This window comes from Myotis brandtii, unplaced genomic scaffold (genome assembly GCF_000412655.1).
Source record: "Myotis brandtii unplaced genomic scaffold, ASM41265v1 scaffold934, whole genome shotgun sequence".
In the NCBI taxonomy this organism is placed as follows: domain Eukaryota; kingdom Metazoa; phylum Chordata; class Mammalia; order Chiroptera; family Vespertilionidae; genus Myotis; species Myotis brandtii.
The window spans coordinates 76,407-103,926 of NW_005371854.1; the positions used below are offsets into that span (position 1 = coordinate 76,407).

Consider the following 27,520-nt stretch of genomic DNA (forward strand, 5'->3'; position numbering starts at 1 on the left):
CGCGCCCTTCGCGTCCCCTAAGCCGCCAGGTTGGGCTCCCGCGCCTGCGCAGCGGGCCTACGGGCTCCGTCCTCCTGAGAATAGGTTCGGTTCCAGGTTCCAACCCACGCTTCCCGGGAAAGTGGGCGTGTGAATTCTGGGACCGAGTTCATAGGTAATAGGTTCTTGGGTGTTTGCCTTAAAGGAAGGCTGTTGAGGCGTTTGCTGTGAGGATTAGCAAGTATTGGGGAAGGCCCAGACTGAGAGGTGGGCTCTGGTGAATGATTGAGTGAGTGAGTGAATGAATGAGTGAGTGAGTGAATGAATGAATGAATGAAAATCCGTGCGGAGCTGTACAGCGCAGGGCGATCATTGGGCTGACAGGCCAGGAGCATCCATCCTCCCAGCAAACCCGAGACTGCGCCTGCTGTGGGCCGGCCTCCTCCCACTGTGGATCCTTTAAACTCACAAGGGCCCGCGGGGAGCCTACTGCGCCTCCCTTTTGCGGAGGAGGAAACTGCCCCCAGAAATGCCCCGTGGCTGTCTGCCGCCCGCTGCTCACCCTCAGGGGAAAGGGCCAGCACACCAGCCTGTGTTGGGAAGTGTCCCCGCCTGACCCGGAGGGAGGCAGAGGTTTCAGAGCACTGGCACTGAGCCAGCTCACCTGTTCTGTTTTGAGTCCATTCATTTATGGGCAACAACAAACCAGACTCTTGCCGGGTGCGAGGGGTGAAAGGAGAGGGAGGCAAACACAGCCCCACTCAGGGAGTTCCATTCCAGTAAGAGGGGGGAAATCAGTCTAATTGTGGCGAGGGCTTTGAGGGAACAGCACAGCAGGGCTGTTTGGCAACTGTGTTTCACCTTGGGGCTTCAATCCTTATTTGAACCAGGTTTTACAAGAATTATTCTAGGTTTCTGCAGCTCACTAATGGTTTATATTGCTAACGGGAAGCTGGCCTGAGGAAAAGCAAACATACAATTCTTAGATTTTATTGTATACCCTCCAGTTCTCCAAGAATTGAGTGTATTTCCATTAATATATTTGATCTCTGCTGTGTTAGTACAGAACATCATAATATTCTAGAGAAATCATTAGATATGAGAGCATGAGACCAGATAAAATTTTACCTTCTTTGAATCTTAATTTTTCCTCATGTGTGCAATGAGAAAAATAATAGCTGAGAGCAGGTAAGTGCTACTCAAATGTTCTTGGTTATTAATTGCAGAACAATTTATTAGGCCTACAAATTCAAACACATTTTATTTTATTTTTAAAAGATTTTTAAATTGGTTTTTTAGAGAGGAAGGGAGAGGGAGAGAAAGAGAAACATCAATCTGAGAGCAAAACATCCATTGGCTGCCTCATGGGGATCGAACCCTCAACCCAGGCATGTGAACCCAGGAATTGAACCCACAACCTTTTGGTGCACGGGATGACTCCCAACTAAGCCACACCAGCCAGGACTCAAACGTATTTTAACACATTGTATGCGGGCCGTTTTTGCTTAATTTTTTTGCACAAATGGCAACATTCAGTAAAATTACGATAACTTTAGTTTTACATATTTTTTTTTCAATGAAACTTTTTGATTTACTATAAAATGTATACTGAATTATTTTTCTTAAATTTTAAACAGACAAATACTGGAAAACTCACTGGAAAATTGTGTTTACCAGTCAACGTAACACGTATAAATACGTTTCCCACATCCAATGTGTTAAAACCAATTTTTTGAAATGGTGTCTTTCAGAATAGGAATGTTTTTTATATATAAAGACTTGAACTGAAAGGAATGCTATATTTATACTGAACATACTTTTCTGGAAGGGAGTCATCTAAGTCTCATAATAAATTACAAATTAAATTAGAAACATGCCGGAAAACTTATCTTGGGATGGATACATTTGGTTCAATGGATTTAAGAATTTGGCATGAGTAGACGGTTTTATTGCTGGTACAGCTATGGTTCTTTACAAAGAGGGCTTTTTACTGGAGGTGGTAAAATCAGGCTCTTTTAATATGCAAGAGAAATAGAGGAAAAAGAGAATGGAACAAAAATGAAAAAGATGTGTGCATTGAAGAGTAGACACTGTTTGGCTGACTCTGCCTTAGACTTAAGTTAAATGCTACCTAACATTAACTTTTAACTACAGCAGCACTTGATCTTTATCTTAGTGGTGAAATACCCCTAGAGATCTCCCATTATCTTAGAGATGTTTCCCAATTCTGACAATGTCTCAAAGTTACTGTAAGTTGTTAATACATGATACAGTTATAATACACTGTACAAAAATTTTTGGAAGTGGAAGGAGACTTATCTCCTATACTTTTGGGAGATTGTAGACAGTTGTTTATAGGGCTTACTTGTAAATGGAATCTTCTTTTTTGCACTATCTTTATAATTTGGAGATGTGTGCCAGCAGGAGAAAAAATGAACTTGGAAATCGCTTATGAGAACTGACAATCACTTCAGGTGCGTCTACTTTTATGAAGTCTGTGAGTTCAGTTCTCCTTTATAGTTTTTGAAAGGAAAACAACCAGTCCTCAGGTTTTATACATTTATTTTAAAGGCAATCTTAAATAGAAATGTACTACATCAAGAATTGCCAATTCCTTGGAGATTCGCTCTTAATATATAAGTTTCTGCAGTTACTTTAATCTTATTTCAATTTTGAAAAGGATTCCCTGGCCAGTAAAGTGGTAAACAAGTGGTTTTTACAGATTATTTTCAGGTAATACACGTGGGACAATAAAAGAATTACTTTAAGGCAAGCGGAATTGACAACTTATAAATTTATTTATATAGTAACTGAAAGGTGAACATGGTAGGTTAGCATGGTGGTGCACACAGGCAGGTTAAATAGCCATCTCAGACGGGATAAAGAAATACTGAATTTATTGAAGGATAGGGGATGGGATAGCCAAAGGGAAGGGCTGCACAGCACTGAGCCAACGGGACATTGGGGTGATGATGGCAGCACCCAGGAGCTGAAGTTTCATCCTTATATGCAGTCAGAAGTGTAGTAGAGTATTGAGAGTAGAAGAGACACACAGGAAGAGGAGTTTCTCCTTTATATCTGCGAAAATTACCCTCTGGGTAAGTCCTTCCTTTTCATGACTGCTTCGGGAGCTGGAAAAGTCCCACCTTTGCTCAGCTGAAACCCTTACGCTGCCACTTTTGACTAATACCACTGCTTGTGGCAGGCAGCCCATGCTCCTTCCCCAGGTTCCAGATGTACCTACTGCTCAGCTGGCAGGGCCTATTCTTGTGCCAAAGACGCCATTGCTCATCTGGTTGATTCTTGTGCCAAAAACTCCATTGCTCAGCTGGGCCTATTCTTGAGCCAAAGACGCCATTGCTCAGCTGGTTGATTCTGTTGCTATTTGGAGGTTTCCATCAGTATTGCTGCTGTAACTACTTCTGCTGAATTTTATTCTTTGCCAAGACTCTTGGTCTTTTTGTTATTTTTTCCAAAGTAGTGTGAACCATGGCTAACTCAGCTCTGACTGTTTGACTCAATTTTTTAAAAAAAAATATATTTTATTGATATTTTACAGAGAGGAAGGGAGAGGGATAGAGAGTTAGAAACATTGATGAGAGAGAAACATTGATCAGCTGCCTCCTGTACACCTCCTACTGAGGATGTGCCCGCAACCAAGGTACATGCCCTTGACCGGAATCGAACCTGGGACCTTTCGGTCCACAGGCCGACTCTCTATCCACTGAGCCAAACCGATTAGGGCATTGACTCAATATTTTGATGGTAAAAAGCTCTCAGCCAACTCCTGAGAGCATGGGGATAAGCATTCTTTGCATCCCACTGATAAGGTAGCACTGTTCTCTCACTGGACTAGTCCCTTATGGGCCCGGGTATAAGAGGTGTGACATTGTAAGTGAACCTGAGGTGAAGCAGAAGAGAAGCTCCAGCAAGGCATAGCATGGATATTCTGTCTTGCCTTCCCCTTAGCTGAGGGGTGGTCACCTGTGCCTATGTGGTGAATGCTGTTGAAAAGAGACAGCATGGAGTCACTTGTGCTAAACCCCATGTCAGCAAACCAGGACTTAAGTTAACTGCAGTTTCAACCTCCCCAGGAATGTAACCCCTGACCAGTCAACCTGAAATTACCTGGTCAGCACGAGTCAGGGAATGTGCTGGACAGACATCTTTGTTCCCCCTAGGAGAGTGACCTTGCCTGAAACAGTGCATTCTTTGCTAATAATTTCCTTTTCACACTTCCTCTCTGCCTTTAAAATTTTTCCTTTTCTACAGCTCTTAGGAGCTCCTTTCTCCTTATTAGATGAGATACTGTCCAATCATGAATCATTCAAAAAGCCAATTAGATCTTCAAATTTACTCATTTGAGTTTTATACTTCAAAGTTGTCTGTTATGCCTTTGACAGTCCCTTTTCCTACCTAAGTCTGGAGTAACAAATGATATGTAGATGGTATGCTTCTCCATAAATCTTGGAAGTAAAAGGAAATTCCTAGATATCATTGAATGTTTTGAGTTGGAATGAATCTTAAAAGAGCATCTGAATCAAGTACCATAGTTTCAATGGCAACCCTGATGCCCCAGAAGGTTAAGGGTTCTGCACATGGTCCTATAAGGCAAAGCTTAAGCTAGAACCCAGGCCTTCTGAGTCTGGTACTCTTTCCATTTGAAAAATTATGTCTTCAGGCATCGAATGCATAATTAAGTCATAATGTACGTGATATGCCTTGTAGAGAGAAGGCACTCTACCCATTACAGTTGAGTAGTAAATAAGTGCCTGTATTTTCAGGGAAGTGACAAATCTGGGAGAGCTGCTTAGTACATGTTAATTTCCATGGTTATCTTTCTCCAAACATTTTTCCATTTAATTGTTTTTCTTTTCTTCCTCAAAGATCTTCAGTTTAGATCTTGGAGGTATATCCACTGTGGTTCTAAATGGCTATGATGTAGTAAAGGAATGCCTTGTTCATCAAAGCGAAATTTTTGCAGACAGACCATGCCTTCCATTATTCAAGAAGATGACAAAAATGGGAGGTATGTTTATTTTTATCTATTTAGTGATTTACTAAACTATTTTAAATCATATTTATTATTTTATGTAAATTTAGCACGTAGAGTTTGAATTCTATTGTACTGATTAATAGGAGGTATTAATTAATCAATTTAGTATACAAACCAAGTATTTGAGGACTTTCAGGCTCCATTTCAATCATACAGGGGTGGGCAGAACTTGGTTTACATTTGTGAGTATGTGAACCACAGTTTATCCTCTTATTATTTATTATTGTATTATTTTCCATAGGAACAACTGTAAATCTACTTTTGCCCACCCCTGTATTTTAGACCAGTACATGCTAATTCTACTGTTGTAATCCAGTTCTAGTAAATATTGTACATAATGTTTTAAAGAATTAGCACTTAATCTATGCAAATTTTGTGAAACAAATTAGGAATACACATACGTGCATGCATACTGGAATTAAAAGTGCCTTTTGAAGCCAGTCTTGGGTACTTGGGTACTTATAATTTTTACTATAATTTTGCTTATAAGATTATAGAACCTGAAGCAGCCTTTCTTAGCCACTAATCAGTATGCTATGTAAAGGAAGAATTGCGGTATTTGTGTAAAGGACTAGGATTTTATATGGTTTAGTGTTGATCAGTGTTGGATGAGTCCATATTCATCATTAAAAGGCTAAATGCTAACAGAACTGTTGAGAAGAAAGCAGCAACAAAAAGTCTAAAATAGAATGCTGAAGTCAGATGCAATGGTTTTGATACATAATAGTATAAGAGTTTTAACAGTAATGTGTCCAAAATTCTCCAATTCAATGAGACCTTCACATTTAATTTTAAAGTAAATTGTATAGTAACTTGCTTAGATAGATTAAAAAGACATTGATTAAAAAGAAAAATTAACCACCTATTATATCACAAGGCAAATCAACTAATGCAAAGAAAACACTAGTTTTTTAAAGGCCAAATTCTTAGGCCAGAGCAGTGGTCGGCAAACTCATTAGTCAACAGAGCCAAATAGCAACAGTACAACGATTGAAATTTCTTTTGAGAGCCAAATTTTTTAAACTTAAACTATGTAGGTAGGTACATTGTTATTAACTTAATTAGGGTACTCCTAAACTGGCCTTTGCTAAAAACGTCCTCAATCTGAGGGGTTGACTTCAGCAAATGTACCCCCACTTCTTCTAACGCCACTTCTTCAAAATAGACTTGCCCAGGCCGAAAAACGACTTCTGCGCATGGGCCACGAAGTTTCAATCGCACTGTACGTGCGCGCCCGCAAGTGGTATTTTGTAGAAGAGCCACACTCAAGGGGCCAAAGAGCTGCATGTGGCTCGCGAGCCGCGGTTTGCCGACCACTGGACCAGAGTATAATGATACTTAAAAGCAATCTATCTAATAATAGGGTAATATGCAAATTGGTCGGGACGCCGTCACAGTAACGACAGATCAGCAGGCTATGTGCGCAGCAGGCGTGGGTGGGCAGGGACTTGCAACGTTGGGGACGTGATGGTGGCTGCCGCTTGCCCAGGGCTGGCCCTGGGCTCAGGCAAGCCACCAATGGCCACTGCTACTTGCCCAGGGCTGGCCCCAGGATCAGGCAAGCCGCCGATGGCTGCTGCCGCTTGCCCAGGGCCAGCCCCTGGCTCAGGCAAGCCGCCAATGGCCGCTGCCACGGCAAGGTCCCAAGGTTCAGGCAATGAGGTTTGGGCAAGGTTCAGGCAAGCTGCAGTGGCTGTGAAGGCCAAGGCCCAGGCAGCCTCACAGCTGGCAGTGGCAGCAGCAGAGGCGTGATGTGAGTGTCGCCTTCCCGATTGCTGGGTCACCTCCTACAGAGGGAGGCCAGAGGCAGCAGCAGCGAGGGGGAGTTGGGGGTGGTGCCTTTCCCTGATTAGCCAGTCGCCTCTGGCAGAGGGAGGCCAGACCATGGGGAGGGAGCAGGCCTAAGCCGTCAGTAGGACATCCCCTGAGGACTCCCGGACTGTGAGAAGGGGCAGGCTGGGCTGAGGAGAATGCTCCCCTCCCCAGTGCACGAATTTTGTGCACTGGGCCTATAGTAATATAAATAAAAATTAAATTTCCAGCCTCTGCAATGATTGTCTAAATAGTAAATTAGGCAGGTAGCTCAGTTGGTTAGATAGCATTGTCCTGATAAGCAAAGATCCAATCCCTAGTAAGGGCACATACAAGAAGCAACTAATGAATGCATAAATAAATGGAACAGCAAATCAGTGTTTCTTATTCTCATTCATTCTCTCTCTCTCTCTCTCTCTCCCTTCCTCCCCTCCTTCTTCTCTCCCTTTCTCCTTCCCTGCTCTGTCTCTGAAATCAGTCAATCAATTAAAAAAATAATTAGGTAAAAGAAGAAATTATACCACAGTTATAATAGAAGATCTTTAAAGAAATAATGAAAATGAAAAATGGTGTGAACAGAATAATATTTGGGGTAAAAATATTTTTTTCAAAGCTATACATTTATAGTTTGTGCTGTTTTTATTATAAAGAAAGCAATAATAATAAAATAAGCATTTAAGGTTTTCAAAAAACAGTAAAAGGAAAATAAGTAGAAAACTATGTTATTTTAAGATACATATGCATTGAACTTGAAACAGACATCAGAGCCACCATTAGCCCCCTGTTGGGGAACACGTTGCCCAAGCATACAGGTTGCCAGTGTAGGATTATAACAAGGCTCCTCTGTGCCTTCTTCAACATGTATCCCATATGTATACCTTTACCCACGGTTTGCTCTCATCCCAGTGCCTTCCATTCGATCAGCTGTCCCTTCTGCCAGCAGTGATCTCTCCCCAGATATCTGCTTGACTTACCGTGTCATCTCCATGTCTTTACTTGTGTCACTGTCCCAGTGGGGCTTTCCCTGGCCACACTACCTGCTTCCTTGCTGTATACTTTACTTGTTCATTTGCCTCTCCTCACGAGTATGTAAGGTCCGCGAGAGTAGGGATCTGTTGCCTCTTTTGTTCACTGATATATCTGTGACATTTAGAACACTGCCTGGAGCATAGCAAGTGCTTCATGAATACATGTTGAATGAGTATTTGTTGAATGAATAGTCATCTTGGAGTATGGAAAGAAATATAAGATCGTTACACAGCACTAAAGACTCCATTATGGGTGGCTAACTTTATCATAAGCTCCAAATTAAAAATTGTTGCACAAAAGTTAATGGAATGTAGATTACATAGGTACCTCATGTAGACAAGAGAACATGACATTTTTTATCATAGGTATACCAATGTACAAATTATGAATGAAATTTTGAGTTAAGTACATGCTACATAAATATATGTGCAAAAAAAGATGTTTTTTTCTTTTCAAAAACATATTTTTATTGATTTTAGAGAGGAAGGGAGAGGGAGAGAGAGATAGAAGCATCAATGATGAGAATCATTGATTGGCTACCTCCTGCACACCCCCTATGGGGATCAAGCCCACAAACCCAGGCATGTGCCCTTGACCGGAATCGAACCCGGGACCCTTCAGTCTGTAGACCGATGCTCTATCCACTGAGCCAAGCCAGCTATGGCATTGTTTTCTTCTTGATAGTTAAAGGGAAAATAGTCCATAGCACCCACATCAGAACAGCAGAGTATAATATGGAGACTCAGAAATTTTGAGGCAACAGATATCAACATTAGAAGTTTGAGTTTCATGTTTGCCCTCTGTCTTAGTTTGAGCTGCTATTACAAAAATATCATAGATCGAATGACTTAACCAACATTTAGCCCTGGCAGGTGGCTCTGGTGGTGGACCATTGTCCATTATCAAAAAGTGGCAGGTTCAATTCCCAGTCAGGGCACATACATAGGCTGCAGGTTCCATCCCTGATTGGGGTGCTTATAGGAGGCAACCGATTGATGTTGCTCTCTATCTCATCAATGTCTCTCTCTCTCTCTCTCCCCCACCCCCCTTTCTCTCCCCCCACCCCAAGGAAGGAAGGAAGGAAGGAAGGAAGGAAGGAAGGAAGGAAGGAAGGAAGGAAGGAAGGAAGGAAGGAAGGAAGGAAGGAAGGAAGGAAGGAAGGAAGGAAGGAAGGAAGGAAGGAAGGAAGGAAGGAAGGAAGGAAGGAAGGAAGGAAGGAAGGAAGGAAGGAAGGAAGGAAGGAAGGAAGGAAGGAAGGAAGGAAGGAAGGAAGGAAGGAAGGAAGGAAGGAAGGAAGGAAGGAAGGAAGGAAGGAAGGAAGGAAGGAAGGAAGGAAGGAAGGAAGGAAGGAAGGAAGGAAGGAAGGAAGGAAGGAAGGAAGGAAGGAAGGAAGGAGGGAGGGAGGGAAGGAAGGAAGGAAGGAAGGAAGGAAGGAAGGAAGGAAGGAAGGAAGGAAGGAAGGAAGGAAATCCTGAAACTTTCTTTAAAAAAACAAAACAAAACACAACATTTATTCTCATAGAGCTGGAGGCAGGGAAGTCGAAATCAAGGTGCCAGCAGATTTCCTGGTGTCTGGAAAAGGCCTGCTTCCTGCCTGGTAGACAGCTGCCTTCTTTCTGTCTCTTCACATGGCCAAGAGTAGTCACCTTTTTCCATATCCCTTCTTATAAGGGCACCCATCCCATTCAGGAGGGTTCTACCCTCATGACCTAATTACTTCCCAAAGGCCCCACCTTCTAATATTGTTACATTGGGGGTTAGGCTTCAACATATGAATTTTGTGGGACACAAACATTCCGCCATGGTACTCTCTTTTTGGCTTGAGTTATTTTCACTACATGGACACCTCATTCAGGCTACCTTGCCTTTGCCAGAGTTACCTTAGGTAATATATACCTTTAACAGAAGGAAATGTATATTCTAAAATCTAGTCTTAATAAAGCAGAAAATTTCTAATTCTAGAAATAAGATTTCCAGATGTTTGTTTAGTCCAAAATAGAATTTTGCCTACAAAATGTACAGTCATTTGTCTTTTGTAAATTAGACTTATAGTAAAAGATGGGTAATAAAGCCACCTGGGCCTACTTCACCCAGGTTGAATTACACAAGAATGTTCAGTTTCTTGTTATGGGAGAATTATAGGTCTTTTCTGCCTATCCCCAGATGGTAAGTAGACATGCTTTTTATGTTTATAATATTCTGTGGCTAATGAGTAGCAGGAAACAGCTCTTATCCACTGGGTCTAGTTTTAGTTTTATAGAAAGATAATTTGGAGAAGAATGACTAATGATCTTTTTTTTCTTTTTCTTTTCTCCATAGCCTTTTTAGCTGTTAGGGACAGGGATGTAGGAATGATAACATTTTTAGCCTTTTTTTTGTTGTTTCAGGTTTACTCAATTCCAAATATGGCCGAGGATGGGTTGATCACAGAAGGTTAGCTGTAAACAGCTTTCGCTATTTTGGATATGGCCAAAAGTCTTTTGAATCTAAAATTTTAGAGGAAACCAAATTTTTCATTGATGCTGTTGAAACATACAAAGGCAGACCTTTTGACTTCAAACAGTTAATAACAAATGCTGTTTCAAACATAACCAATCTGATTATTTTTGGAGAACGATTCACTTACGAAGACACTGATTTCCAACACATGATTGAGCTATTTAGTGAGAATGTGGAGCTAGCTGCCAGTGCCTCAGTCTTCCTGTATAATGCCTTCCCATGGATTGGCCTCTTACCTTTTGGAAAACATCAACAGCTGTTCAGAAATGCCGCTGTGGTCTATGATTTTCTCTCCAGGCTTATCGAAAAAGCTTCTCTCAACAGAAAGCCTCAGTTACCTCAGCATTTTGTTGACGCTTATTTAGATGAGATGGATCAGGGTAAAAATGACCCATCATCTACTTTCTCCAAAGAAAACCTAATTTTCTCTGTGGGTGAACTCATCATTGCTGGAACTGAAACTACAACCAATGTGCTACGATGGGCAATTCTTTTCATGGCACTTTATCCTAACATTCAAGGTGAGGATTCTCTCCATCTCAAGGTCTGAACTTACATTTAGGACTCACACATGTTTTAGAGTCTTTGGCCATGTTCAAAGCAGTTTATTTAGGAACTCCTGCAGTGTTAGCCAAGAAGAAAAATATTTAATACTTATAAAAAGTTTCCTTTTAGAAAAAATAGATTTTTATTGATTTCAGAAAAGAAGGGAGAGGGAGAAAGATAGAAACATCAATGATGAGAGAGAATCATTGATCCGCTGCCTCCTGCATGACCCCCACTTGGGATCAAACCCACAACCCAGGCATGTGCCCTGACTGGGAATTGAACCGCAGCCTGGTTCATAGGTACACGGTCAACCACTGAGTCACACCAGCCGGCAAAGTTTTCAAATCTATTATCTCAATTCATGTGAACACCTTAGAGACAGGTTATATTATGCCTATTTTATAAATGAGGGAGGCTGAGTGGCTGACGTGCCCAGGCTCAATCACTGGAAGTGGCAGAACTGGAACCTGAACCCTGGTTGTTTTGATTCAAGTTTTATGCTTTATTATTTTCCTTGCTGAGACAGATGTTATTCCAATTCTAGGTTTGTTTGATTTTTATTACTTTTACTGTGTTATTCACAACAAAGTTACCCAGAGCATTGATTACTGTAGTAGAAGATATATGGTATATATTTAAATAAACTCCCAGATCATGAAAAATCTGCATCTGGGTGGACGCATGCCCTACTTAGTGCTACAGGTTATCCCTTGTTTACCACAAAGGGAAATTACTTTAGATACACTTTTTCAGCATTGCATAATAACTCGAACACTTTCTTCTCTAACAGGACAAGTTCAGAAAGAGATTGATTTGATTATGGGACCCAATGGGAAGCCTTCTTGGGACCACAAATGCAAAATGCCTTACACTGAGGCAGTTTTGCATGAAGTTTTACGATTCTGTAATATAGTGCCATTAGGGATTTTCCATGCAACCTCTGAAGATGCAGTTGTACGTGGTTATTCTATTCCTAAAGGCACAACAGTAATCACAAATCTTTATTCTGTACATTTTGATGAAAAGTACTGGAGAGACCCAGAAATATTCTATCCGGAGCGATTTCTGGACAGCAATGGATATTTTTCCAAGAAGGAAGCTTTGGTTCCGTTTTCCCTAGGTAAGTGAACTTTCACAGTGGCATAACTTCAGGACAAAGTATAATGGTGGTTCATTAGTATAACATTTTTGCTGTTGTTGTTAATCCTCGCCGGAGGGTATTTTTTCCTCCGTTGATTTTTTAGAGAGTGGAAGGGAGGGAGGGGAGAGAGAGACCATGATATCGCTGTGAGAAAAACACATCAATTGGTTGCCTCCCACACATGCCCTGACTGGGGCAGGGACGGAACCTGCAATCCAGATACACACAAATTTCGAACCTTGAACAGAAATCGAACCCATGACCCTTCAGTGTGAGGGTTGACATTCTAACCACTGAGCACCCGGCCATTGCATTAGTATAACATCTTAATCTGAAGCTCTCTGTTGTAGAATTACATATTTCAACTCTGATTCTTACAGGAGAGAATAGTTTAATTAGAGGTCATTAACACCCATATCTACTCAAAAATAAACAAGCATTAATTGAGTATCTAGAGAGAAACTGGTGAGAGCTCTGGCTTCTGAAACATTTTTGTCTGTGGATTTTTGGCTTGTAATCAAAACTCCCAAGAGCTAGAAGGTCAGTAACAAGTAGCTTGAGGAACAGATCCAGGGAGGGGAATGACTCATAATTTGAAGTGAAACAAGAATCGAGCTCTCTTGGCTCCTAGTTTATTATATCTCTTTTCTAAAAATACTGCTTCTGCAGTGAAAAGGTGCACAGATCACAAGACCCTTAGGAGATGGACTGGAAACTCTTTAATTGGGGAAGGGTACACATTGAGTCATCTGAAATGAAATGACCTTCTCTTGAATCTATAGAACAAAATGTCACACTTCAAATTAGATCTTTCACGGCATACCTCAGGCTCTGTTGCAACGTGCAAGGGATGTGGGGGAGGGACTAATAAGTTTACAAAGTCCAGGAAGGTAAAGAAATGGATTCTGGGAGATGAAAAGCCAACTTCTATTCTTTGGAGTTTAAGGAAATTCTTTAGTAAGAATAACCTTTTGTAACTTTTTTTAAATTCCAGATTTCCGGAATTTAGACATACATTTTGTAATGTATTAGATATACATTTTGGATTTTAAAAAGATGACAATGTCTGTTTTTTTTTTCTGTTTAGGACGAAGACACTGTCTTGGAGAACAGCTGGCTCGGATGGAAATGTTCCTGTTTTTTACAGCATTGCTTCAGCGGTTTCACTTGCATTTTCCCCATGAACTGGTTCCAGATCTGAAGCCCAGGTTAGGCATGACCTTGCAGCCCCAGCCCTTCCTCATCTGTGTGGAAAGACGCTGAAAGGGCACGATGCCGTGTGGAATGAGGCCATATGTTCACCTCACCCCTGAACCTAGTTTAATCATTGTATGTGTTTGGACAAAAGCCACAGCATCAGAAAGTTAACACAAATGTGTCTTTATTTCATTTTATTTTTTTAAATGCAGATTATGAGATTCTGCATTACTTTTTAAAAAAATGTTTTTATTGATTTCAGAGAAGAGGGGAGAGGGAGAGGGACAGGGAGAGGGACAGGGAGAGAGAGAGAGAGAGAAACACCAATGATGAGAGAGAAACATCGATGGATGCCCTCTACTGGAGATCAAGGCCACACCTTGTGCATGTGCCCTGATAGGGAATCGAACCATGACCTCCTGGTTCATAGGTCAGTGCTCACTCACTGAGCCACACTGGCCAGGCCACACAGATTTGATTTTTTTCAAGCTTTTATGACTTCTACGGTAGAATTATCTCTTGAGGAAAACAAAGGTGCAAATGCCAGGTGTTGCTTAAGATACTAAGATTTGCCATGGTCGCCTTAAGCCGAGCTTGACTTTTCAGCCTCTTGTTGAGCACTAGGAACCCCTCCTTCCATCTTGCTCCTGTCCTGGGGGCTTTACTTCCAAATGCCAATGCCAGCTCCCTTCTGGTCAGGTATGTCATTAATAGTTTGTGTGGTACTAGTCCAGTTTAATAGAGAACTAAAGGAGAAATTAGAACTCAAATGAGTTTGGACTACAGAGACATTTTAGACATGGTGGCAGATGATAGAAGAAATATCTATGTATTTAATGTAGAACCTTCCAGTGCTCTCAAATCTTGCTCCCTGCTACGTCTTCATACTGAGTATCCATCCCCAAAGCAGCAGCTTACAATAATGTATTTAAAATATAAACAAAATGTAGCAATTAATTCTTGGTAGGCACAGACGATTTACATAGTACCACTTTTTTCCAAAACCAGTCACAGGGCTTAAAGAATGAATTCTTTTGACTTTTATAGGTCTTTAAGCATTTCCACAATTACTGTTATATGAGGGACTTCCTATTGATAATTATGCCAGGAACACAAGTGTAAACTGTGACTGTCCTGATCAAACGGGTATGTGTATTCCAGTTATAGGTTTCTGTTTTAAAATCTTAATTCTTCTAAAGTTGTACATTAAGGGTTCATGCTCTCATAACTTGGCCCATGAATAGTTGCAGCCTCAGAGTAAGTGCACAGACAGTGACTTCTGTTAAAATATGTTCCCTTTTTGTATGACATGGGGAATAAGAATGTATGTGTGTATGAATATGCATTATGCACTTGTATTTGAATAAAAAGCACTGGCTAGATTAATGTGAACCTAATGAAATTGGTGATTTCTAAGAGACTGAGAGAAAAGGGTAGAAGTGACATCTTAGTGTGTTTGACTTCCATTAATTAAAATTTTGATTATATACCAGTAATTATATTCATTTATATGTAATATATAATAAAAATATGTATTAAATAGCTACACTAATAAAAGAGAAACATGCAAATTGGTGTCACTCTGCTATGCCCATCAGCCAATCAGAGCGACTATGCAAATTAACCCAACAAAGATGGCGGTTAATTTGCATACACAGGCGTGGAGCGAAGACTAAAGGCTCCGGTCAGAGTGATGACTGAAGACTGAAGAGGCTTGGCTTCTCTGCTGCAGCTGAGAAGCCAAGCCTTGCTGCAGCCAGAGGGGAAAAGCCTAGCCTTGAGGCTTGGCTTCTCCACTGCGGCCGGACCAAAGGCCTGGGTCCTGGGTGCTGGAGGAAAACTGATGCCAGCAGCCAGGGGAAGGAAGGCCTATTGTGCGAATCTTCGTGCAACGGGCTTCTAGTATAATACATAAATGAATAAAATTAAAGCCACAACGATTTAAAGATATATTTTTAAAAATTAAAATAATTTTTTTACAAAGCACTAATTAATACCCAGATTAAATTGGAATCATTTAAAGGTCCCAAATGATTTTAATGTGCAGCTTGTATAAAATACTATCTTAAGATTCTCCAACTTTCCAAAACTGACACCTGCAGTAATAAAAAAATATCTAAATAGTCCTATAACAAATAAATTTAAATCATACTTTAAGACAGCAGTTCTCAACCTGTGGGTCACGACCCCTTTGGGGGTCGAATGACCCTTTCAACGGGTTGCCTAAATACATCCTGCATATCAGATATTTACATTATGATTCATAACAGTAGCAAAATTACAGTTATGAAGTAGCAAAGAAAATAATTTTATGGTTGGGGGTCACCACAACATGAGGAACTGTATTAAAGGGTCGCGGCATTAGGAAGGTTGAGAACCACTGCTTTAAGAAAATGTCAACAAAGAACATTCTAGTTTTAATGACAATCCTATACACTTTTAGAGATAGGAAATGACATCTGCCCAACTGCTTTTAATGCTAGTATAATTTCGATGCCAAATGCACTATCTATATACAGAAAGAAAAATATATGTCAATCTCATTTATGCACAGAGACGCAAAAAAATATATAGCATGCATACCAAATTGCCTCTTATAAAGACACCAGTCATATTTGATTAGAACCCTCACAATGGACTTATTTTAACTTAATTAACTTTTTAAAGGACCTGTCTTCCAAGGCAGCCACATTCTGAGATACTAAGGGTTAGGACTTTAACATATGAAGGGGGTGGAGGGGGTCACTAAGCTCATAACACCAGGTAATGAAGAATTACAGGGCCGCCCTAGCCAGTTTGGCTCAGTGAAGCATCAGCCTGTGGACTCAAGGGTCCTGGGTTCGATTCCAGTCAGGGGGATGTACCTTGGTTGCAGGCACATCCCCAGTAGGGAGTGTGCAGGAGGCAGCTGATCGATGTTTCTCTCTCATCTATGTTTCTAACTCTCTATCCCTCTTCCTTCCTCTCTGTAAAAAAATCAATAAAGTATATATATATATAAAAAAAAAGAATTACAGGGCCAAGATCTAAACGAAGGAGGAAAGCTGGAATGCCACACTTTTCTTCCAGAATTGTGAACCAAATCTGAAAGAAACAACTGAGAGGCTGATAGAATAAAGCACAGTTTTTGATAGATTCACAGAGCTAGGGGCTAAAAAATTGGAGAATATGGACTACAAAGGCACTCTAAAAAGCTATACTTCAGCCCTAGCTGGTTTTGCTCAGTGGATAGAGTGTTGACCTGTGAAGCCAAAGGTCCCGGGTTTGATTCCGGTCAAGGGCACATGCCCTGGTTGTGGGTTCAATCCCCAGTAGGGGGCGTGCAGGAGGCAGCCGATCAATGATTCCCTCTCATTGATATTTCTGTCTCCTCTCTCTCTTCCTCTCTGAAATCTATTTAAAAATGTTTTTTTAAAAAAAGGTATACTTCAGAGTAAGAGTGTAAAAAATGGGCTTCAGTGACATTGAAGCTAAGCTCTGAATCACCTCAGTCCCTGACTGGATTAAGATGATTCAAGATTCCCAGCAGCTTGCCAGAGGCAATCAGATCTTCTCTGGAGAAAAATGAAAATCATAGGCCTCAAATATTTTTTGAATATTTTTATATACAATGTTGGCACTCAATAATAACTAGCATACAAGGAGACAAGGTATCGATTGACACCAAAAGAAATAATAGACAACAGAAAAAGACCTTCGGCAGATCCAGATATAAAATCAGCTGCACACTTTACCATGAACATGCTTAATATACTGGTAGTGCTCTACCATGGTTCTGTTTACTAGGTGGATTTGCTCATTCCAACTCTACCCCAACCCCATCCCCATCCCCAAGTATTAACTGCTCCTACCATTGCCAGGAGAACTGTCCTCATTTGATGGGGTCATCTCTCCTGGAATCCCTAGGACAGTGGTTCTCAACCTTCCTAATGCCAGGACCCTTTAATACAGTTCCCCATGTTGTGGTGACCCCCAATTTCATTGTTACAAATTGAACATAATTAAAGCATAGTGATTAATCACAAAACAATATGTAATTCTATATGTGTTTTCCGATGGTCTTAGGTGACCCCTGTGAAAGGGTGGTTCGACCCCCAAAGGAGTCTCGACCCACAGGTTGAGAACCGCTGCCCTAGGAGGTTAGCATGAACTCCCCCGCCCCCCTTTTCCTCCCTCGAAGGCAGTAACTGACTAATCCAGGAGTATTTAAATCACACCCACAATCCTTTCCTCAAGGAGGACAATTGTGTGCTCCAGAGCTTCATCCTACGGGCCCAGGGTATGGACTTTAACCACATAAACACCTTGAGCTTCTCCCATGCCCCTTCCTCCTTCTCTTACAAAATTTGAAACCAGACAACCAGTGGGTCTGTGGTGCCTGTCACTACTTGAGCCAATTGAGCAGAGATGGGGTTGAATCATATAGGAGCATTTATTCCAATAATGCCAGCAGCATGGGAGTAGCAGGTCATCCATGAAAATCTCCCTCTCCCACCATAAGCCAGCTGCTTATATGGGGTAGAAGGACAAAAATTACATGAGAAGTAGGCAAAGGGAACAAAAATGAATATACAAAAAGAATAAGGCGAAAAGAGTGAAAATGGGTATAATAGTTACAGATTACAGGCAATGTGGGCTAGGGGTTTGCAAAGGGCAGGCACATCCCAGACACCATTGTTTCCTTTCCGCAACTAGATGGTTAATCTTTCCATGATAATAGGCAGTTCTCAGATGGGAATGGACCGCATTCAAGCTTGACTCCCAGATCCCCCGGGGTGTACAACTCCCAGCCAGGTTAGAATATGCTTTCTTTAATCAGAACCGAACCATCACGGTTAACGGAGTGTGATTAATATTTCTTATAACTATAGCTAGCTAGTCTCCACTATTCTATTTCTCCCTCCTGCCCATAAGAGTTTCATCTAAGAGCTTTCTTCAATAATAGGGTAACCGGACAACCAAGGGGTCCGGGCTGCCTGTCACTACTTGAGCCAATTAAGCAGAGACAAGGTTAAATCATATATGAGCGTTTATTCCAATAATGCTGGCAGTATGGGAGAGCACAGTTTTTGATAGATCCACAAAAATCTTCTCTGCCTCTCCCCATAAGCCAGCTGCTTATATTCAGTAGAAAGGCAAAGATTACGTGGGAAAGTAGGAATTACAGGCATGGGAAAGTAGGCACAGTATAATATCATTACAGGTTATAAATCATGCAGGCTGGGGGGAGAGGGGCCTTGCACAGAGCAGGTGCCTCTGGGCACCCCGGGACCAGATTACAGGCAATAGCGGTTTGGGGTTATAAAGAGCGGGTGCCCCTGGGACTAGATTGTTTCAGCCACCAGCTTGTAAATCTTTCCATTGCACTGGGATGTTAGCTCCCATGTCCCAGGGCATACAACTCAGGTTAGAATGTGCTTTCTCTAATCAGAACAGAACCATCACGGTTAACAGAGCATGATTAATATTTCTTCCCACCCCCCCCCCTATTTTTTGTTCATTTTTTTTAAGAGAAATTAACCGAGTCATGCAAGAGCTGGAGAAGATTGTTTCATATTTCTTATCATTGTAGCTGGTCCCCAATATTCCATTTCTGCCCCTAATAATAGCAGTTTCACAAGAATTCCAAGCCCAGGCTCTGCTTCTAGGAAACCTAACATGTTTAAGATCGAGAAATTCATCAAAAAATTAAAAACCATAAAAGAAAATCAAGCATTAATTCTAAAACTTACCAATAAATTTAAGGACTTAGTGGATGGATTTTTATAGCAGACAGGACACAGCTGAAATGTTGTGAAGAAACCGCCTAGAATTAAGTACAGAGAGGTAAAAGGTTGGAAAATACAAAAAATAAACAGCATAAGAGACATAGGGGATATAATGTTAATATTTAACTTGTGTACTTGAAACCCAGAGCAGGAGAACAAAAAGAATTGGACAGAGTAATATTTGAAAATCTAATATAAAAAATTTCCAAGACTAATAAAAGACACCAGGCCAGAGTTTCAAGAAGCTCAATGAATGCCACACAGGGTAAATAGGAAGAAAATCACTCCAAAGCAACAAGGCTAACTTCACAATAGAGACAATGGCAAGCCAGAAGACACCATGATCTCTTTAAATGCTGAAAGAAAATACTTAATGTAGAACATTACATGCAGCCTTGACAATCTTCATTTCAGGCTGTGGGACATTTCAGACAAATAGAAGTCAGGTGAGTGGTTGTCTCAAGCAGGGAGGAAGGAGGGGTTGGGAAGAGGCGTGTGAGGACTTATGGGAGAAAGTCGTGTTTGCTGTATAATGGTATTTACTTTATAATACTTTATTTTGCTGTGTATATTTTTGTGTATTTGAAACCAAAATGTGGATATCTGAGTCCGAGTTCGTTGTCTCGCCGAAATCGAAGAATGAAGTTGCAGACAAAAACAGGAGCAAAATTTTAGCGGGAGCAAAATTCAGTGAGCGCATCCAAGCTAATTAAATAGTCCATGTATAGAGTCCCACAAGGCCATAAGCCATGTGGGCACAGGGATGTGCTCCCTCACAACAGGAATTCCAGGTATCCATTGTGCTCTGTGACTGGGGAGGGGAGAGAGGAAGCCACTTGCGCTTTTTTATGTGTATGCTTGTTAGTTTCTGAGTGGTTATCTGAAAGCTGCCAGTCTAAGCAATATCCATACATTTTAAAGTTCATTCCTCACTCGTGCACCCTTCCTTCCCCATCTAGTTGGGGTGTCTTAGTAACTCCGCCTTGTTGGGTTTTTGGGTTTTACTTTCCCTTCCCGTGGTCCCGCCCCTACCTACCTACCTACCTTTTTTTGTTTGCTTGTTTCATATTCATAATGTATATTTTACAAAGACATTAAAAATTTTACTCATTTGTGTTTTTTTGTTAATCCTCACCCGAGGATATTTTTTCCATTGATTTTTAGAGAGAGTGGGAGGGAGGGGAGAAACATCTATGTGAGAGAGACACATGGATTGGTTGCCTCTCACACATGCCCCGACCAGACCAGGGATCGAGCCTGCAACTGATGTATGTTCCCTTGACCAGGAATCAAACCTGAGATCTTTCAATCCAAGGGCCAACACTCTAACCACTGAGCAACCGGCTAGGTCTGTCTGTACTCATTATTTATTTATTTAAAATATATTTTATTGATTCTTTACAGAGAGGAAGGGAGAGAGATTGAGAGTTAGAAACATCGATGAGAGAGAAACATCTATCAGCCGCCTCCTGCACACTCCCCACTGGGGATGTGCCCGCAACCAAGGTACATGCCCTTGACCGGAATCGAACCTGGGACCTTTCAGTCCACAGGCCGACGCTCTATCCACTGAGCCAAACCGGCCACGGCTATACGCATTTTTTAAGGTAAAAATATTCCACTTATAAATGATCTTCTAAAGCAGATGAGCCTCTGTACTCAATGAAGAACAATAACTATTTTTCAAATATTGTATGTAGTGATGATTAAGAAAAGGTTTGCAATATTGTGATTTATAATAAATATATATATTTGGTCATTCAAATAACCCCAAAAATATTTTTCCTATGTTTGGTCTTATCCACAGTTCTTGACTCACAATACCTAATTTCCTGAATGATAAGAGCAATGGGAGCATTTTTTGTTAAAACATTTGGTCTCTTGATCTCAATTCCTGAAAAACTGCTTCAGAGCCATAAAGGTGAAATGGGTGTCTTGTTATTCAAATCAAGCCCCTTTCTGCCACAGCTGGGTTTATGTTAATACGATGATTTTGGGAAAGCACCTGAAGATGGGGTTGTCAGGGGAACCAATCCAGAGTAGAGGGTTGGAACTCTTAGTCCCACCCCCTGTTTTCCGGGTAGGGAAAATTGGCTGGAGATTGAACCAATCACCAATAGCCAATGAGTTAATTAGAGAGGCCTGTGTAATGAAGCGACCATAAAACCCCCAAAAGGAGGGGGTTTGTCTACAGAACCCATCCCCAAACTCCAGGAGGATAGATGTTCTTCTAATCAGGACATTGCCTGTGTCTTCATCCCCCAGTTGGTTCGTATCGTTCAATATCCTCTGTAACACACTGGTGACCTAGTGAGTAAACTGGTTTCCCGAGCCACGCTAGCAAATTACTCGAACCCTAGGAAGGGGTCGTGGAAATCTCTGGTTTATAGTTAGTCGCTCAGAAGTACAGGTAATAACCGGAACTTGCAATTGGCACCTGAAGTTTAAGGAGGGAGTCATGGGAACCTCCAGTCTGTAGTCAGTGAGTCGTGATTGGCATCTGAATCACAGAGCAGTCTTGAAGGACTGAGCACCTAAACTGTGGAATTTGCTATCTTTGGTAGATAGTGCCAGAATTGAGTTGAAAGTTAGGACACCTAGCTGGTGTCGGAGAATTGCGTGTCGCTGGTGTGGGGGAACTACACCCCCACATTGGAATTGGTTCCAGAACCCTTAGGTTTAATTTTAAAACTAAAACTTAAGTTAATGTTTTAAAATTGAGATTTCTTTAGGAATTGTATAATTTTTTTAAAATGTGAAGTTTTGTTGATGCTGGGCTGGCATTTTGAATGGCAAACAGTTGAGGCTGAGTTGTGACATATGATATACACATATTCACTACGCCAAGTCCACATCATTAATTTATCTGGTCTTACGGGAATTTAAATATGTGGCCCCCATTTTAAACATTTGGAAAAAACTCCTACTTGGGTTCCCCTGTGAATTTCTGCTTCTACAGGTTAAATACCCTTGGTTTTTTATATGCCGTGGTTCTTATCACTTCTGTGGGCCTCTTTGAACTTACCAGTGTTCCCTTTTAGAACATATTATCTGGCTATTACAAAATGGGGTGTTTACAGACAGCATATTTTGAAAATGCAATTTAAGATACCCTTTGCAGTTTTTAAAACGAGAGAAACATGCTTATGGGCAATTGACAATAGCTCTCAGGGCTTTTATCATTAGAGGCCTTATTAAACCAGTCCTTCCCCATTTATGCTTAACTGAAAGCAGTTGTTTGAACTTAAATACAAGGAATCATATTTACTCTTCTTGAATTTCATTTTCTTAATGGTGGATTCTTTTTATATCTCTGGATCTTCTGTCTTCATTCCAGCTGGTTTTATATATATATATATATAAACATTGTACAAGTATACTTTTTACTACATGGAAGTGGAATAATACATTTGTGTGTGTTTTTTTAAATACATTTTTATTGATTTTAGAGAGGAAGGAAGAGGGAGAGAGAGATAGAAACATCCATGATGAGAAAGAATCATGGATTGGCTGCCTCCTGCAAGTCCCCCACTGGGGATCGAGCCCACAACCCGGGCACGTGCCCTTGACCAGAATCGAACCCGGGACCTTTCAGTTCGCAGGCTGATGCTCTATCCACTGAGCCAAACCGGCTAGGGCCAGCTGGTAATATTAAAACAGCTCTTAAGGGACTATAGACAAAGACAAAGCTTTAGTAACCAAATCCCCACTTAACACATCTTCCTGAAGAAAGTTATTGTGAATATTAGTTACTGTGAATATTATCTTTAAAAGCTTTCCTTAGCCTTGGCAGGTGTGGCTCTGTTGGTTGGGCATCGTCCTGTGGAATTGTTGTATGGTATGAGTTCTGTTATTAATTATTTGAGTAAACTTTGTACTCTTTTCCATAATGGCTGTACCAATTTACAATCCCTACTTTCTTGTTAAAACGTGTTATTTCTTGTGTTTTTGATAATTGCCATTCTACCAGGTAAGAGGTGATATTTCACTGTGGTTTTGATTTGCCTTTCCCTGATTAGTGATGTTGAGCACCATTCATTTAGTGTAGCTGTAGGCCACCTGGATGTCTTCTTTGGAAAAATGTCTTCAGATTCTCAGTATATTTTTAAAATGGATTTTTTTTTTTTTTGCTATTGAGTTGTATGAGTTCTTTATATATTTTGGATATCAATCCCTAACAGATGACTTACAAATATAGGGTGTCCCAAAAATGTATACACATTTTGAATAATTATAATAATGCCAGTGGGTTAAATCTGAAAAGAAACATTAATTGAGCTACCAGCTGTTAAAGTGTATATACATTTTTGGGGGACACCCTGTATTTTCTCCTATTTGACAGGTTGTTTTTCCATTTTGTTGATGGTTATTTTTGCTGTGCAAAAGCTTTTTAGTTTGATGTAATCCCACTTGTTTAGTTTTGATGTTGTTGCCTTTGCTTTTGATGTCAAATCCAAAATATCATTGCCGAAATCAGTGTCAAGGAGCTTACCGCTTTTTCCTTCTAGTTTTATGGTTTCAGATCTTACGTTCATGTATTTAATTCACTTTGAGTTAATTTTGTATATGGTTTAAGGTAGTAGTCTAGTTTAGTTCTTTTTTAGGTGGCTGCCCACTTTTTACAGTACCATTTATTAAAAACTGCCTTTCCCCCATTGTTTTATTGGTTCCTTTGTCATAAATTAATTAACCGTGTATGCATGGGTTTATTTCTGGACTTTCTATTCTGTTCCATTGATCTATTTCTCTGGTTTTATGCTAATACCATACCATTTGGATTACTGTAGCTTTGTAATGTAGGTTGAAATCAGGAAGCATGATGCCTCTAACTTTGTTCTTCGCTCTCAATCTCAATCTTGTTTTGGCTATTTGAGGGTCTTATGTAGTTCCATAAAGAATTTAGGATGGTTCTATTTTTGTGAAAAAATAGAATTTTTATAAGCATTGCATTGAATCTGTAGATTGCTTTGGGTAATACAGGTTTTTTAACAGTATTAATTCTTCAATCCATGACCATGGGATATTGTTACTTTGTGTTTTTAATTTTTATCAATGTCTTACAGTTTGCAGGTCTTTTATCTTGGTTAAATTTATTTATAGGTATTTTATGGGATTGTTTTTGCAATTTGTCTTTCTGCTGGTTCATTATTAGTGTGAAGAAACATAACAGATTTGTGTATACTGATTTTATAGCCATCAACTTCACTGAAGTCAATTAATTTTGTTTTTGGTGGAGTCTTCTGGATTTTCTAATATATAATATGTCATCTACAATAGTGAGAGTTTTACTTCCTATCCGATTTTGGTTGCCTTTTATTTCTTGTCTAGTTACTCTCTCCAGGATTTCTCATACTATGTTGAATATAAGTGGTGAGAGTGGGCACCTGTGTCTTAATCCTGATCTTACAGAGAACGCGTTCATTTTTCACTGTTGAGTACAATGTTAGCTGTGGGCTTGTCATATGGCCTTTTTTATGTTGAGGTATATTCCCTAGTATACCCATTTTGCTGAGAATTTTAATCATAAATATACAATTTTGTCAAATGCTTTTTCTGCATCTCTTGAGATATAAGATTTTATCCTTCATGGTGTGTCTGCATTGTTCTTTTTCTAACTTACATTGCACACTTTGTTCATTAATTTGTTAGCCTTTTTTCTAATATCAACATTTAATGCCATTTTCACTGTATCTCATATTTTGGAAGATAGTACAGATGTTTTCATTATAATTTATTTCTATTTAACATTTAAATTCCTATTATGACTTCTTTTTTTGACCTGGTATTATCTAGGAGCAGTTTCTTAAATCTATGAAGCATATTGTTTTCAAGTGTTTTGGGGTTTTTTTGTGTGTGCTTTTTTTTATGTCCCGGACTTACTGGGAATTCCTCCTTCGTGGGGAATCGTTGCAATCCCTGATCCCCGTCATCAATGGGGTTCAGATTTGGGTTCACAGTCACTGGTTGTGGGTCATGGGATTTAGCCAGTGGGCATCCTTTATGGTCTGAACTATGACTGTATCTGATTATCTTGGAACCTCCGACTTTAGTTCTTGATTAATGAAAACATTCTTGGTAAATGCTTTCACTGGTCCCTCTTGCGCAGGTCTGAGAATTTCACCTCTAGCCATAGAATATCCTTAAAGCAGTGGTTCTCAACCTTCCTAATGCCGTGACCCTTTAATACAGTTCCTCATGTTGTGGTGACCCCCAATTTCATTGTTACAAATTGAACATAATTAAAGCATAGTGATTAACCACAAAACAATATGTCATTATATATGTGTTTTCCGATGGTCTTAGGCGACCCCTGTGAAATGGTCGTTCGACCCCCAAAGGGGTTGCGACCCACAGGTTGAGAACCGCTGCCTTAAAGGATTTAAAGTGGACTCCTTCCACTTACAGGGTTTTGCAAGCTTTCGTCACTGCCTCCCAGGGTTGATAGTGGGTAATTTGTGTAGTAGGCGTTTCTCAGGCTCCTTCTCCAAAATCATACCCTGATTCTCTGTCACCTTCGTCACCCGTGGTCGCCATGGTAGGCAGAGGACTACCATAGAAAGGGGCCGACCTGTGAATGGGTCGTGGCCTCTGGGCAGCATCCGATCCCTCCCTCTTACCTAGTCACCAAAGCCTGGCACCCCCACCCCGGCCTATCGCCCGTAGGCCCGCCGAGAGTGACGGCACATGCGTGGCGAGGCGCGCAGGGCAGGCGGGGCTTAGCGCGGTTGGCAGGCGAACCGGGTAGGGAGCAGTGATGCGCGGAGAGAAGGCGGTGGAGGACCTCGGCGAAGCAGGGATGCTCGGACGACAATAAAAAGGTAAAACCCAGACGCAAGACGATTCCTCCTGGGAACTCTCGTGGGGTCTCCCCACCAGGGGCCCGCCCGCGCAGGGACGGTCTGGCCCGTGGAATCCTTTCTTCCTCACGAGCGCGAAGGCACCCCCAGGGGCAATACCCACGCGGCAAAGATCGGTCCTCGGGGTACGGGGGTGTCTGCGGTGACAGGGTGGAGGGGGCGTGCACGCAAAACGTGGGTGGACCCCCCAACGGCGCGCGCGCGACCAGGAGGGTGGTCTTGGAGGAAAGCTGCCCGAAGGGGATGAAAACGAGGATCCCTGGACCGCGGGCCCAGTCTCACCGAGCAGTGCGGGCCCTGCGCCCGCGGCTGGGGCTCAGTCCTGGGCAGTGGAGAGGTCTCGAGGTGTGGGAGTGGGCACCGTGTGGGAGCGGGCACCGGGGAATGTACGGCAGGAGACCGTGGGCGGCCCCGCGAGACCGCAGACAGCCCTGGGGAGGAGGGTAGGGCAACGCGATAGGCCCTCCCGGCTGCGATGGGACGCCCTTGCGGCCGTTGCCGGGATCAGTCCCATGACCTTCGGCGCCGGTGGTCCGGAGCTACCTGGCCGCCGCTTTTATATTGTTCCGTCCTCGCTGAGCATCCAGGGAGGGGAAGCGGCCGCGACGCTCGCGGCTGACTTCCAAGAGGTTGGCGGCGCTGTCAGGATCGTGCTGGCGGTGCCGGCTCCGAGGTTCGTGGCCCGTTCTCCCTCCGGAGATGGGACCTGCAGGACTGAGGGCGTGGCTGCGGCCGGGAGGGGCTGGGCCAGCACTCGCTGTTGCCCCTCCGCACGACCGAACGGGTTACCGCCGGGGTGTAGCCGGAGACTCGCCGATAGGCTGTCCTGCCTGCGGCTGGGACTTCGGGCCTTGACGCCCCCCCCCCCCCCCCCCCCCCCCCCCCACGTGCTGGGGTCTGGAAGTCAGAGCCGCCTTCGCGGAATTTTTCTAAGTCCCGATCCGGAGGCGTCCACCCGGCGGTGCGGGCAGGCATGTGCCTGAGTGTGTCCTAGACACCAGACTCGGCCGCTCCTTTAGCTGCGGTCTGTCTGAGACATGCTCTTTTTTTAAAAATTTTTTTTAATACATTTATTATTTTGCAGCATCAGTTTGCCACTGATGAAAACGACAAACACATAATCATATAACAACAGGTAATGAGTCATACTGAAACAGACTACATTAAAATCAAGAAATTTTACTTATATAATATACAAATAGGAGAAAGGTTTGTAACACGTTCATTGCCAAGAAATAGAATAAACTCAAATACATTCAGAGAAACGAGTAAAAATATAGACACGTTATGAGTTGAGTCTTCTAGTGTCCAATTATGCCGCGAGAAGGGGGTACATTCTCCGTGGCCAGGGAATGAAATAGGAAAAGCACCACGAAGCCACGAGTCAGCAGAGGTACAAACACGAAAAGCTCCCCGAGTCCTGCAGGTCCCAGAGCGCGCCGCCAGGAGGAGCTGGGCTGGGTCCAGTGGAACCTGCACCGCGAGCAGCTATGCGGCGAGCAGCCGTGAGAACTCGCAGCGAGGTCACGTGCGCCCCAATGCGGGCAGCCAGCACCGCGGAGCTGCGCGCGAGGCATTTGCGTTGGCCACACAGTGAGCAGAGCCAATGCCCTCTCCCCAAGTTGGATACTTG

The 27,520-nt window shown here is 41.9% G+C and overlaps 1 protein-coding gene across 1 annotated transcript in view; it reads left to right on the forward strand.

Moving 5' to 3' along the window:
• The window catches only part of LOC102258907 (vitamin D 25-hydroxylase), a 21,474-nt gene extending 8,045 nt beyond the window's left edge, over positions 1–13,429 (forward strand). Inside the window, exons 3-6 of the mRNA XM_014533068.1 lie at positions 4,867–5,008; positions 10,264–10,896; positions 11,715–12,044; positions 13,153–13,429. Coding sequence (XP_014388554.1) covers positions 4,867–5,008; positions 10,264–10,896; positions 11,715–12,044; positions 13,153–13,328 — 1,281 coding nt within the window. The 3' untranslated portion in view covers positions 13,329–13,429. The remainder of the gene's footprint in view (positions 1–4,866; positions 5,009–10,263; positions 10,897–11,714; positions 12,045–13,152) is intronic.
• The last annotated feature ends 14,091 nt before the right edge of the window (positions 13,430–27,520 follow it).